Source organism: Pyxicephalus adspersus, chromosome 12 (genome assembly GCF_032062135.1).
Source record: "Pyxicephalus adspersus chromosome 12, UCB_Pads_2.0, whole genome shotgun sequence".
NCBI classification, from domain to species: domain Eukaryota; kingdom Metazoa; phylum Chordata; class Amphibia; order Anura; family Pyxicephalidae; genus Pyxicephalus; species Pyxicephalus adspersus.
Genome location: NC_092869.1, coordinates 40855851 through 40870675, shown reverse-complemented (window position 1 = coordinate 40870675; position 14825 = coordinate 40855851). Strand labels below are relative to the sequence as shown.

Here is a 14825-nt window from a genome sequence, read left to right as displayed (position 1 = left end):
CACTCGGGAAACAAATGTCCCGAAGTAACCTGTGCCAATCCTCTCAAGCCAGTGGGACATTGTTGCAGTATTTGCGGTAGGTGGGCAAACATCTGCTTAAAGTAGAACTAAACCCAAAAATTTGTAATCAGGAGGGTTTGCAATTGTAGAAGGGACAGGAAAACAGAAATCCTGTATATTATGATAAATCTCTGAAGGCTTTGGAGCAGTCAGTATATTTTTGCCAAGGCTAATGTTGGATGCAATCTATGCCTCTTTATATTATATACAATTGATATTATGAACGACATATAAATTTATCCTTTGCAATCAACTACAAATCTTTGATGTACCATTCACATATGATAATTGTGATAAGAAGTATAATAGGTGTGATTATGGATTTGCATTGAAAAAGTGCTGCTTAGTCTGCACTTTTATGGAAAGGAATATGTAAGTCTGCATGGAGTTTGCAGGTTCTCTTCGTGTTTGTGTGGATTTACTCTGGATACCCTGGTTTCCTCCCACAACCCAAAAACATGCAGTTAGGTTAATTGGTTCCCCCCCAAAATTGACCTTAGACTACATTAATGACATATGACTATGGTAGGGACATTAGATTGTGAGCTTCTTTGAGGGACAGTTAGTGACATGACTATGGACTTTGTACAGCGCTGTGTAATATTATGGCGCTATATAAATACTGTATAATAAAGTGTGCTTCATTAAATGTAAATTCTTCATTCTCTCGGTCCAGGTGCCATCATATCACTGCAATATACATCAGAATTTGACTTGGAGAAGTACCGCAGCCGTCTAATTCACACCTTCCTCAACCTGGTACTGTGTCCTTTTCTGTGAATTATTTATTTGCTCTATTATTGTGCTAAGTGCAAAAAGTAATATGTTCTTTGTCACCATAAACAGGGCAAAGCAGCAGGACTTGGTGCTCTGTAATTTATGCCAAAATTAAAATGTATCCAATGAGGAAAGCCTATTAAAGTGGTTTTGGGGAAAACAAAACTCTCTCAATGCTAGATGATTCATGTATATTGCAGGGAGTTAAAGAAACTTTGAAGCAGATTCTTATGTTTGCTTTACCTAAAAATCTGGTTCTTTATATTCAGCTTCCTGTGCTGCTGTGTTTGCACCTTTCATAAATAATAAACCCTTAGAGAGTTTCCCAATCTCCTTGCTTTGTATAAAAACAATAGCTAATGGAGCTTCCAATGTTTTATCCACAGGCTAAATATTCGGAGGTGAAATTGGCCATTTCTAAAGTACAGCCTTTAGCATCAGCAATGGACGAAAGGTCTCTGGGCTCGAAGATTCAGGTTGTTTGCGTTGATGAGAAGAATGGGGCGAGCGATGGAACAAACGCTATACAGTTGGGACATGACATCATGGATGATATTCAAAAGCATGGTAAATGATAAAAGATAAGTTGTCTTAGAGCAGGACTCTGTCCAATATAACACACATTTTTTATGGTACATCACACCCTATACCTTCCATGGATCATGGAATGAAGCTTTCTGCAGCCTATGGAGAAAATGTTGGGTGTCTGAAAACATTTTATGTTTTATTGGGGAGGGGTTAGGATAGGGTCCCATCCCTTCTTTTTTCAGGACAGTAAGGAGGAACTTTGATTATTTCCAGTATATCTGTGATACTGATCAAGGCAAACTTTTGATATACCCCTTTAGATCTGTCCAACCTTAGTCATTGAGGGCCCTGAAGCTTTATTAGTTAGCCTATATATGGCCCTCCAGGACTGGATGTGGACAACCCTGTTAAAGGTCAGCTGAAGACAGATCTCTGTGCCCTATTTCCTTCAGTGATTAAAGGGAACAGCACATAAAGAAAATACCATTGATAGCCAAACATTTAGGCTGAATTGATGTCATTGCTCCGCTCTTCCCAATTCAAAAGGTGAGAGGCTTGCAGCAGGATTTGATCCATATCAGATATTTATGAAAATTCTCAGGCATTGGGATATACACAATTATGTCTTCTCTGAGCTGGTATCTCAGTCCAGAATGAAACACTACTGACCATGGATGATGCCTGAACAAAGATGGCTCCTTCCTAAACTGAAAAGCAAACAAAGGCATCATCCAAGGATGTATAGTAAATTCAGATATTGTATGCTGTATTAATACTTTAAATGTTTGAATTTCACAATGTAAAAGTTTGTTTCTTGATACAGGCCGAATGTTTGGCATTACAAAAGCAGAAATCGACTTTTCCACTGGCACCTCTTCCAGCACCCAGAAAGGATCGCTGTCTGCTGGTACCATGGCCGGAATAATCATGGGTATAGTCCTGGGTTTAATGCTGCTTGGCCTCGGCTTCTTCCTCTACAGAAAGGACGCCTTCAGGTAAAGAAAGGGACACATCGAGGAAGGGTCATTTATATTCAGAGTGCTTTGCTTAGTATTTATGAACTCTTTAGGGGTCATTATAATATAAAGGTGTTGTACTGGTGATACAAGGAAACCTCAGCAGCAGGAAAGGGCTGGCAATGGGGTCACATTTAGCATTAGTTTCCTTTTATCCTTAATTTAAGCATGGAAAGGCTTCCATAATTCATGTTACAAATGCAGAAAAGACTGCTCTATGGCTTCTTTAAGCAAGTGAACTGAATGCCTACTTGTCTTGCTTCTTTCTCTCTCACACTCCTGAAAATACAGGGCAGCAAAAGACATCAGGGCACATTTTGTGCAGCTTGCATTGAAACAATACATTTAATAAAGTATTATTGATTACAGAGCTGCATCATGGCTATCTTTTCTATCTTCCTTAAATTCAGCTATAACGATAACATTGCATTGGTAATTCTGTCGCCGTCCTATGTTGCCTGTCGAAGTTTAGGACCTTTTTTGTATGATAATGCATTAGGAAAGAATGTTTTTTTATTTCCTTTTTAGGTGCTCCGGTTTGCAAGTATTTTGGTCTATGCAAAACGCATCTCGATTGGAGGAGACGGCATCAGTGCAGAGCGAGGGGTTTTGTAACCCAATTTATGAGACCACGCCTAAAAATGAGGAGGTGAGATGATCACTATAGGTTATTGCTCCTTTGTGCTTGCACCATTGTAACCCAAAGAAAAGATTGCAAATCACTGAAAACTGCAGACATGCAAAGCAACGTTATTGTGGGCATTATGTACACCATTGCATACAGACTCCACGGCACTGTGGCTTTGTATTATTTCTTAGTAGATATCTTTAAAATATTACTTATAGTAGTTTTGTAATAATTGAACATCTGTTTGTATTTGTGTCTTCTTTATGGTTATTCCCTGTTCTGGAGACAAAACAGGAACTGAGGGGAAATCACCACTTTGATGGTTGTCATTAGAACATGTGTTCCCATTGAAGGGCTTATCCTCCACTCCTGTTAATGCTGTAAAATTATGGAATCTTCTTTGTGAGGCTTGTCTTCTTTTTTTGTTGTTTAAACTTTGCTGTCCTTTCTTGTAGGCTAAACCAGGACCAAAAACTGAATCCAAGGGAACTTCCTCTTCAAGTGAAGTCCATTTCTTCAATCCGTTATTTGATAGCAACGACGTGTAAAGAAATGATTAACTCTAAGAAAAAGTGACCACGAGGTAAATTGCTTAAGGAGGTATGTCAGGGGACACCTAGGATGTTGTCAACATATCTTGTTAGCTATCCAATCACATTACTGGTAATGCAATAACCCCTCTCCCAAGATGGATGTGCTTATGTTAATTAAATGGAGAATTTGCTTGTAGTAAAGTGTTGTCGGTTGCTTTGTGTTCTGAAGTACTTAAGAAGCCCATCATATAGCCAAGTTCAGCGGGCAGCTAGCTGACTACTCCAAAATGCCCATTTTTGACTTCTATGGAGGACAGTGAGTAAGGTGATGACATGCTTTCACAAGCAATTAGTTAAACACTCCAGTAGAGTATTTCCAAAGAGGTTGCTGGAGTTCTTTCTTTGAACAATGAGCAGTTTGTGCCTCCCCAGGTCAGTTTAAGTGACACAGATGGCTATATCTGTAAAGGTGAAATTCTTCCATCATGCTAATGTACTGTGAGCTGTAGTTTAGTTATACAGAGTTTTCTAAGACCTGAAAGTTATTTACAAGGGTTTAAAGGTATTAAAAGGCTGCTCTAATAGGTAATTGTGATTCTCCTGCCACATGTCATTTTTTGGTCATCTGCTGTCAATCTTGTTGCCTTGAAAACCCCTTTTTTGTATGAGTTGCTAAAGTGACCTATACAAAAAAAATGCAGTGCATGAAAAGATTCTCTCTTGCTAGCTGCACTACTCTCCCAATAAGACTCCTCAAAAGCCAACATGTCTACAACTCCCCAGTTGCAATCTGTGCTTCCTCCTCCTAACCCCTAGGTCAGGAGTGCCCACACTTTTTTGGTTGGATAGCTACTTTTAAAATGACCAAGTCAAAATGATCTACCAAAAATAAAAAAACTTGGACTTAAACTCCACCACACACACAATTAATATTTTGAAAGGCAGGGTTATGCGATCCACCGGGTAGAGATCGCAATCCACCTGTTGGGCACCCCTGCCCTAGGTTATGTTTGCATCATGAAGAAGGGGTTTGTGGAGATCAAAAATATGTTGGTTTCTGCGGACTCTCCATGGAGAGACTTCACTGCAAAAGTGATCTGTGGCACAGGCAGCAGGAGAGACGAGGGTCTTAAGTTTTTTTTTAAGTTGAGTTGTCTGTTTTAGCAACAGGGTCTCTCTGCACCATGTGAAATTTCAGTTGGTAGAATGTAGACTTGCTGAGCCCCCAAATAGAATATGTAAGCTCTGATCCACTAACTCATCACTCCGTTCTCAGGTACCATACAGCCTTTGCTTCTAAGAATGTCCTTGACCAATCAGTTATTTAGAGGCTACAGTTCTATTCCCTAATGTAGTCCTAATTCCTATCTAAATGAATGAGGCTGCAGGACCCAGCAAGGTCCATTCCAGAAGCAAAGTTTTATGATGCCAAACAGTAAAGACCACTGGCTCTAAAGGTATCAGAGCGGGTGTGTAACTATTAGGACAACTTGTAACAAAGGTACAGGTTTCCTTTACAGCATTTTGATCATTAGAACTTACCCAGTATACAGTGCTGCATCTACAATGGCCACCAAAAAAAATAACAAGCCATTAGGATAGTAAATGCTCACCTGTACATTCCTTGTGTTCTGTGACCAGCACCCCCCCCAATAGCAATTTACCAATTTTAAGGTGGGGAAAAGAGCAGACAATTCAGAAAAGAACATACCAATCAGATGCCGATGATTGGCAGACACAAATATTCACAATGCATGTTGTAGGATAAATAATGCCAAATTCAAAAGGACACTTGTGCCTCCACGTAAAATGTTTTAATATGTCAAGACAGACCATTGTGAATTTTTCAGAACTGCCCAAACGCTGATTTATTAACAGGTCACATAGTTTAAAAAAAAAAAAAAAAGTTCTTACAATTTATAATTACAAAGACAACTTACATAAAAACAAGAAGAAAAAAAACACAGAATTCCAGACCTCCCCCTTCCCCAAAACAGTAGTTTGGGGCCCATCGCAGGAGCCTTCTCACTCAGTCCAAAGCACGACTATCACACAACAGGAGTCATCGGAGATCTCTTCTTGTTTTAAAAACTAAAAAATAAGTGCAAGTCCTATACAGTGTCTCAGAAAAAAAAAATACAAGTTACTAATCAGGTTTACATCATTAGCCCAATAAAAACAGAACATTAAATTAAATGACAATCCAACTGTCAGGAGATTGGCACAAAAGGCACGCTAGTGTGACGGTGACAACATGGATATGACAGCCGCAAGGAAAAGTAAAAAATAATTACAAGCTCCTAATGGTCATCACGTCCCAGAATTGCACTCAGTTTTGTGTGGCTGCTAGTAAGCTGAATCACATTCTGGTCATGTCTTTCCCCAAGACTGCAATGGACGATGATCATCTTTGTTCTCCTTAACCGCCACTTCCATTAAGAGTCAAAAGATGGCGTCGGCCAAAGGATTCTCCAATAAAGGAGAATAAACCCAGCTGACAGACATGACACCTTCAATCTGACCTTGACGGAAGGGCAATAAAACGCCCAAGGGGGAATCTTCCTAACGCTGCGATGGGGATGATTCAGCCTACTGGAGCCCTTCCAAGACTGCATTTCAATTTCAGGAGGGGATATATAGCCTGCAATGGAAAACAAGGTCAAGGTTGGTGGATTATAAAATGTATCATACATGGAAAGCATGGAGATTAAATATACAAAGCAGAGCCAGCGAGCGTGGCACGGACCGAAGCAAAATATACATGTGTTGTGAATCCTATTTTGACAAGATCAGACGGCTATAGTTTGCGTTCCTCATGCAAGCGTAGATTTGGTTTACCACCTATTGAGGCTGGTACACCTCTGGCTTCAAAGACTTTCGGCAAAAAGGGGGCAGAGATGGCATTAAAAAAAAAAACACAGAAAAAAGCAGCGCATATCTATACATGTGTTTAACCCTTTGCCCTAGAGGAAAACAATTGCCAAGGTACTTTTAATTCTTTGACTTACTCTGGCAGTGAGGAAAAAAATTAAAAAGTTGCTTTGGCTAAAACTACGGGGGATTTTTCTTTTTTGCCTGCGGAACCCTTCCATGTAGTCTGCAATGACAGATTTGATCTGCAGTGACAAGTCAAATCTGTAACTGCCCTGTGACCGTATATGTACAAAGAAGGAAGGGGGCACCGCTAGTGTATTTAAGAAGAATGCAAACGACCAGTTGATTTCCATTTAAAAGGAAACTCTGTATAAAAGAACTAGACAATCGTTAGGCTTTCATATTCTGCCATACGTGGGACCTTTACAATAAATGGGTGACGTCTTGAAAGAAAGGCATGTAGTGCTAAAACTAAACATTGTGACCAACAATAGAAAAAAAAATGGCATGAAAAATCATACCTTAATATGGTAAAATGTGGCAAGCCACAGCAGCTAGTCAGAAACCAACCTTTACTGCACCGGCTATGCCAAGCTGCTAAATTCTGATTGGCTGCTAGGGGTTTCTGAGTGTTAACAAAGGACCGTAGTGTAGAGGAGGACAGATAAGCTCACAATTCATTAGTATCTGACAAACATTTGTCAGTGATTCGATTGCAGCATAGACATCTGTAAAACAAAATTAGTGTTTAAAATTTGTTACAGGCAAAGACGATTTAAAGAAAGGTCCCCCCGTGTTTATAAAATGTACAATAATTTAATATAAAGATCAATAGGGAGGATTCATGTCCAATTGGGGGTTGCCTGTGATGCACTAAGCAAGGAGTGTGGGCCAGGTAATAAATTAGACTAACACTAGATCAGAAATCCCTGACCAATAGCTAGTATACCACGAGGAGGGTGTCACTTAAGATTTTACCAAAGTGCCTTCAGACAACAGAAGTTGCAAAATATAGTGATCAGTATACTAAATAGAGTTCTAGGGAGAATAAATCGCTCATTTGATTTGTCTCACGTAGACGATACAAACTCGACCCTGCATATATGAATTTGTTTTCTGTGTGATGAAGACACAGCAGCCACAAAGTCTATACATCTTTGCTCACAATAAACCAGAGCCAGGGGCAGTCACAAAACTATACCTAGATGGAGCAAGAACATTAGGGAACATGACATTTGACCACTGCAGAGCTTTAGGTCTGACTCTGGGTCAGTGTTGAACCATTGCAGAGTTACCATTGCTTTTACAAAGGCTCCTTCAGTTTTTGGCAGGGGGTGGAGTATTGAACACTGGCTATGGCTGCTTCTCAATAAATGAACTGTAAGACTTTGTTCACCTTTTGTTTTGAAGCACCTTTGATTCAGCAATTTTACTTACAAGTTGCTGAAATTTAAAGACAGCTTTGTGTGTTGCCAAAGGTTAGAGACATCTGATCTAGAACATTTATCATGATTTTTTTTTTTAAATATAACTTTTACTTTTTAGTTGTTCATTCTCTACATATATCAGATGCTCCTATTTCTTTAGGCAGAGCTGAAATCCTTTAACACTTTACTGGGCCGCCAACAAGCTGTTGTGTTGGAGGTTTTGGCTGAACACAAAGTATTACTCTGCAATAGGTAGTTGGACGTTACCAACTTGTCCATGTACCCACACGGAGCAGGTCTAGAACAAAATGGCTGCCCCTTCCCTCTGCTCATGACATACTTTAATACGCAGAACAAGAATGAGCTAAATTACTGACAAGTCATTTCATTGCGCTTAAAGTGCGTCCACTGTTCTGGTCATTTAAATCCTGAAAGGTAAGGCAGTAAAATAACGGACTTTGTAAATAGGAAAAAACCCATCATAGTTTTTTGTACACATCAAAGCCTTTGATATATCCACTGGAAAATATAATCTCTATTCTGTACTATAAAGAACCGCTCATGCATGGAATACTCTGTCTGCCATATACACAATGTTAATAGATTATCATGGCAACATTCTTAGGCCATTTTTAGGGAACATGATGGACACGTCAAAGGCTTCTGTGTGTCCAACATAAGACAGGTAAAATCTACTCACATATTACTTCCCTGCCCCGGTCACCACTATTGAATTTGCCAGAAATGACATATTTACTCTAAGCAAAAACGCACCCATTGGCATGATTGCGCTATTAAAGTGAACATAATTTATATTTAAAAAATACTGATACATGGTTGCAGCTTCCCATAATGCCAGACCATGCTTTTAGTCCTAAATAAAAGCTAACACCATATATTACTGATATACTGGTTTTGTGTTGGTAATGACCTGAAACACATTGTTGGCTTTATAGATCTCTGAAGGATCCTGGAGACTATGATAGTTACCCCTTAAATAATTCTAGATCAAGTAAAATGGTCCCCATGAATGGCCAATGATGGTATCACCCTGTCCCCAGAATGCTTCATAAACAAAAATCTAAATATATTAAATGGGTTGAGCTGCAAGAATGTTTTTGTGCAATTACTAGCAACAGGATAGTTGCTATCGCTGGCTAAGTTGCCTATAGCTCATATAGCATGAAATTACCAAGCAATAGAGATTGGTCCAAATAATAGGATTTTTGTAAAACGTATTGCAACATTTTTTTTAGAGAGGGATTCAAAGGATGTCCTATACCTTTTGGTTATACTACCACCTACAAAAGCATTAGACTTTGTCAAACAAAAAAACTGAAGGTCTGCCTAGGATAACCCCACCTACTACCAGCATGTTTCATATTGTACTGCATATCCTGGGTCTCAGAAGAAGCAAAACAACCCTGGAACCACCTAAAAGATGGAAGGTGGATAACACCAAACGCAGAAGACACGGAAGGCAGAAGACTGCCAAGAGGAAGGGGGATCCCAATCTATGATCAAAAAGCTGACAATGGTCCAACCAGAACATCAAAGATGGAATGACAAGCTGAGAAGAAGACTCTACAACCAACTGAACATATGAGGGAGCTTCTTGGACTGGAGCCAGTCATTGCTAGGGAAAAAAATCTTGGATTTCAAAAGGAGAACAAAAACAGTGCTGGTAAAAACAAATTAGCACAGCAGAGCTGATGAAGGAATGCACATCTTCCTAGGAAGAAAAAAAAAAAAAGGAAAACTAAGACGGCAATAAAACAGAAAGGTATAGGATTTCCTGTTACTCAGTGGTGAAGAAAAAATATATTTTTATTTTTACAACATGAAATAATTGTTCAAAAGAAATTACAACTCAGGAGTAAACAACAAGTCCAGGCTGCACAATAAATACCAAACCCCGAGATTTGTGCACAGCCCAAGAAACATGTTGTTGGCTGACAACTCTAGATAAGACCCTTGTTTTCTTACAGATAAAAGATAATGTTTGGACCAAACTCTACAGCTTGGTGTTCTCATCTTTCCACTCCAAACAAGCATAATTTTCCAGAGATCCTACTGGGCAACAGACATTTAAGCTTGGTGTCCTGCACCCCAACATCTCAGTGAAAGAACTGAGAATGAGACGGTAAAAGTCATCATGTATCCTCAGAGATATAAAAAGCCAGTTAATTTGTGCCTAGTCGATCAGCTTTGCATGGAGGTGGCCAGGTGAAAGCAAAACCAGTCTTGTGGAGCCCAGATTGTGTTATAATCGACCCGTATAACACTGTTTGTTGTACATCAAAGCTAGTTCAGCTATACATTCCTATATAAAAAAAACATTTCCTAGCTAAGTCTCGAGTTTAAAAACATTTCCTTTTATCCTAATGAAACTTTTCATTGCCGATACCATGTATTAATAATCCTGGTAGCAGCTTCATGTATTTCCTGTTTTATTCTTTTGTCCCAGAAACTAGCAGCATCATACAAAATGGATGCCTTTAGCCACCTCCGGCTAGGACGCTAAAGTTCCCGCTTAAAGTTGTGGGACAGCGCCATAGCCGTGAGCTGGCAAAAGGCCACAAAAGGGTGAAATTGTAAAAACAAAAACATTACATCCTATTACGATGTCTCTTGTAGTGTGACATAAAAGAGCGAAACGGCTAATTAGAAACAGTGAACTAATTTTGCATATAAAAGCTTGATCACATATATTAAACCCATTTTTTTTTTCTTTTTAACGTTAAAGATATCTACAATAATGGGGTTTTTTTTAGACTTTGTGCAACACGTCTTGGCACTATCGTGTGGAAACGGTGTACTAGCTCACGTCTTGGTGCGCAGGGAAACAGCACGCGCTATGCATCACAGGCTGACTGGTCCAGGCCGTCTAGCGTCAGCTGGTTCCTATGTGGAGAATTAGGGCTTGGAGGGCCACTTGGGTTGGAGCTGTTGGATGGAGTGGAATGCTTTGTGGAGTCTGAATCCGGCTGTGGGGTAAAAGATGGAAACCGTCATTAAAATGTGTGTAAATGCCAACTTATTAACGTCTCTTATTTGCTCCTTTGTGGCCTGCAAAAGCCTAAATAAACTTTTAATCAGCTAAACACACCCTAGGGGCATCAACACAAAAGGTGTGTGCAGATTTTTTTCTTTCTAAAATATCGTTCTAAAGCCTTTTTCCTGCCAGCATGCTATGAAACGGGGTGCTTGTTCTCTACATGGAACCAGTGGTCACTGAAGAGGTCTGACTCTTTGCAATCAGCAAAACTTATGCTATGGACTTCTAGACAAGGAGCAAAAGTCCTTCCCCTCAGTTTGCTGGCAACGGACAGGTTTTTCCACTTTGGCTGCTTTCTAAATAAAGAATGTAAAACTTTACAAGGCTTTTTGTTTTTATGCACCTGGAATATATATTTAGACTGAAAATTCAACTGGGCTTTAAATAAATTATTGAAAGCATTGTAATACATATGTTTGATATTTAGAAAAAAAATCTGCTATTCCAGTCAGATGTTTAGGAAGCTGATCCGTAACACCTCGGGGGGTTTGAGCCCTGCCCAGGTGAACTAAAAAGCATCTACACCCATATTAGTCCTACGGCTTTCTGTTTTAGGGTGACCTACAGCACAAGACAGGACCACCAGAGGAAAATAAATAGGGAATGCCTGAAAAATACAGCCATCACACCTAAGGACTGCAAATTGTTATATTTTTGGTCTTATACGCAGAAGTCCTTTACCTCTCTTTCCAGATCTGGATCAGCGTCTGATATACTACGTGATGAATCGCCTCCACCTAAAAAGAAAATTAAATTTTGCAGAACATTAGCTACCTCTGGTTTTCAAAGCCTAGACACATGGCTACAGGGTTTAAATACCATGGACCTATTTACTGACACACACGCATTTTTGCAGGTTTAAAGACAATGCTGCATGGTCCAATAAATTATAAAGACTGGCATTCACTAACCTATGGGTACACCAAATGTAGAGTGAATATTTTCCTGACATTGATAATGTACATTACTACCAGGTACAAGCTGAGAGGGCTCCTTAACAAACGCCAGCCACAAGGAGCATACCTCCCTGTTTATTTGACAACATGTTACCATTACATACACTTTTAAAAAAAAGTTAATAAACAGCTGCAATAGTTGCAAACCAATAGCTAAAACCCCTTTGCAAACAAACAAAAAAAAATGCTGGTGCAGCCATTCACTCATTCACGGGGAATGTGTTCACACATTAAACTTCACATCATCCATTTTTTTTATCACCTCCTTTTATTTCCTATGTCCAGGCTGGTGTTTTTGTAAAGGAGTCCTGCTGCAGTCTATTGCTCCAACCAGTACTGAACTGCCCTAAGTGTAAGCCCTGGTCATCACTTAAACAAATGGGAGCAGTTGGAAGGCATTTTTTTTTTGTGCAGGAAAGTCAGTGTGGAGGAGCATTTTTCCCCCCAGAAGCTTTATATAGCATCTCAGGATAGTCTTGAATGGGAATGCATTTCAATTACAGCAGCAAGCAATTGAAAGTGTTCTGAAGGACAGAAGACCAGTGATTGTGTGCAACATGTACAAAGAAAATCACAACCTCTTACTAAAGAATTCAGCAAATGCTCAAAAATACATCTCAAGCACTCATCGCTGCAGGGTGCACAGTGACAAACTCCTGAGAGCAGATAACCACGTGATTGTTTGAAGGTTGAATGTAAGTACACCCAGTAGTAGGTTTTCTGACATACACACCTCCTCGGTACCTAGAGGCCCATAGCTTGCCCAGTCTGAAGCTTATATAAGGGAAGTTGGAAAATATAGTAAATGAAACACGGTACCTGACGATGGCCATGAGATGTAAGATCTGCTCCTCAGCTGCTGCTGTCGGGCCAGGTTGGTTGAAGGTGGGCGTGTTCTGTCCCGCGTACTTTCCTCCTGGGATGACGGAAGTACACTCTGTGTATGAGAAAAAGTTATATAAAATCATTTAAAGCCCTGACAAATAACGTATAATATGCAGGTAATGTAAATCAGTATAACACCTATGCTGCTCTAGAACCAGATAAACCCACACATACACATTGTTTTACATCCATAGAAAGCTGCAGTGACCTAGGAACATTCAATGCTGCCCCTAACACACACATTTTGTGTAGAAAGCATTTATTATGCTCATATAGTGGCTAAGCCTGTCTTTGTATATCTCTTGGGACTGAATGCACAGAATAACAAATCCTTAGCAGCTCAGGTAAATTAACTTTACTGTGTAATCAGTTGTTAATTTTAGCTATAAACGCCTAATATATACTCAAGATAATGACAACATTGTTCCAGAACAACTTTGCTCAACATCCTCTTATCACAAACACTAATTGGGTGGATTCATAAAATCCATAGACAGGGAAACTACTAAACACATTTTCCATCAAATAAAAGCCTCTGTTTCCTTTCAGCAACAACTCATTGTTATGAGCATAATGATAATAATAAATACTACTACTACAAATATTAATAATAATATTAATAATAATAAATACTCTGTCTAATTTTAGAAATCCATTATAATGATAATAAGGCTTGTAATATTGCTCATTGGATTTGTAATGTTCTAAATTTCTAATATTGTCTACAAATCTCTCAATGTCTTATGTAATGCTCTAGAGACTCTGCAGCAAGATTCTCAACCACTACCAAAATCCAAAACATTCCAGAGCCCTAAAGAATACCTACAATACCCTGTTTCACCATAATAAGGATCATGATAGTTTAAAACAAAAACATAACCTGGTTAAAAAAAAAAAAAAAAAAAAGCTTTACTATTACTTGTCTAGTTAACAGAAATAACGCAGGCAATGGCTTATCACTCAGATACAAAAGTGAGTTGAGAAAATGTTAGGCAGCTTTCAGCAATTTGTAAAATAAGTGCATTGCAGTCAAGCTCAGGGATTAGCGTTGGTTACAGCAGTAACAAAAAGGGGTGACAACTGCATATCGCTGCAGTCCCATTGGTTACTCCTACCCTCGGTAAGGAGGTGGACGAGGGACAGGAAGAGGAAGAAGTCGGGGAGTTGCGTTCGTTCTGAAGGAAGATGGTGCCAGAGACAGAGCTCATATGATAGACGTGCTCAAAGTTTGCAGGAGGTGAAATCAGAAGAGAATGGCGAGAGGATGACAGGGGAGGAAATTCTCTCTGTTACATTTGCGGGAAACAAGAAAACGAGCCATCATCAAGACAATGGTAAGAGTGGAACTGGGCGCAGAATCCAACAGAACAAAATGTTTTACCAGAGGCAGGTCCATGAGAACTTGCATCCCATCTCCGGGTCCCATATGAGCAACGTGATTGAAGTTGGTTGGGTTTGAGATCATCTTTGACCTTAATTCAGGATCTCTAAGCATTTCTCTGCAATAAAAAAAAAGCCGTTGGTTGTTGGTCCTGAAACAACAATGTGTTACCATAAACATCTAAATGTATGTCTGGTTATATGTATGGCTGTATATCTCTAAAACACATTTTCTCATATTGTATCCCAAAAACATTCAGTACAGCCATATGCCTTTTGACCTGCTGGAAATCCAGGGAGCTCCTAACTTCCTACGTTAGGTGGATAAAGCTACCTCTGTGGCACTGCAATTTAATGCAGTGTTGTCAGCTCTGCACAGTTCTCTGTAGTTCTTGCTGGACTACATAACATAAAAGGAAGGAGTTTATAGGTTAAACGTGAGACATGAGGGCTTACAACTCTCGTAGGGTTTTTTAGAGAGAAGAGGCATAACTCACCATTGAAGTTAGTAAGAAGCTCACTGGATTTATTGGATTGTTTTCTGAATATTTGTATACGTACGTTAAAGACTGGTTTGACTGGCTGCCTTTCAAAAGGTAACGGTGTGCATCTTAAAGTGTACATGAGGGTGCAGTTCAGGTTCACTTATTGTCGCTTACAGCATAAATCTACTTTAGTAACCCAAGCCCTGCTCTATCTCCCT

The 14825-nt window shown here is 39.4% G+C and overlaps 2 protein-coding genes across 6 annotated transcripts in view; one reads left to right on the top strand and one right to left on the bottom strand.

Moving 5' to 3' along the window:
* The window catches only part of AMN (amnion associated transmembrane protein), a gene marked incomplete in the record, with an annotated part of 61779 nt that overhangs the window by 27457 nt on the left and 19497 nt on the right, over positions 1–14825 (top strand). The window contains 6 exon segments of one of the 2 annotated variants that reach the window (XM_072428305.1): positions 1–76; positions 737–819; positions 1224–1404; positions 2189–2360; positions 2910–3030; positions 3465–3592. In XM_072428305.1, the coding sequence (XP_072284406.1) occupies positions 1–76; positions 737–819; positions 1224–1404; positions 2189–2360; positions 2910–3030; positions 3465–3557 (726 nt within the window). 2 annotated transcript variants of the gene reach the window in all.
* The window catches only part of CDC42BPB (CDC42 binding protein kinase beta), an 81225-nt gene continuing 71729 nt past the window's right edge, over positions 5330–14825 (bottom strand). For all 4 annotated transcript variants that reach the window (XM_072428299.1, XM_072428301.1, XM_072428302.1 and 1 more), the window contains 4 exons: positions 14124–14241; positions 12677–12794; positions 11583–11638; positions 5330–10830 (listed from right to left, as the gene is read on the bottom strand). In XM_072428299.1, coding sequence (XP_072284400.1) covers positions 10699–10830; positions 11583–11638; positions 12677–12794; positions 14124–14241 — 424 coding nt within the window. In that variant the 3' untranslated portion in view covers positions 5330–10698. The remainder of the gene's footprint in view (positions 10831–11582; positions 11639–12676; positions 12795–14123; positions 14242–14825) is intronic.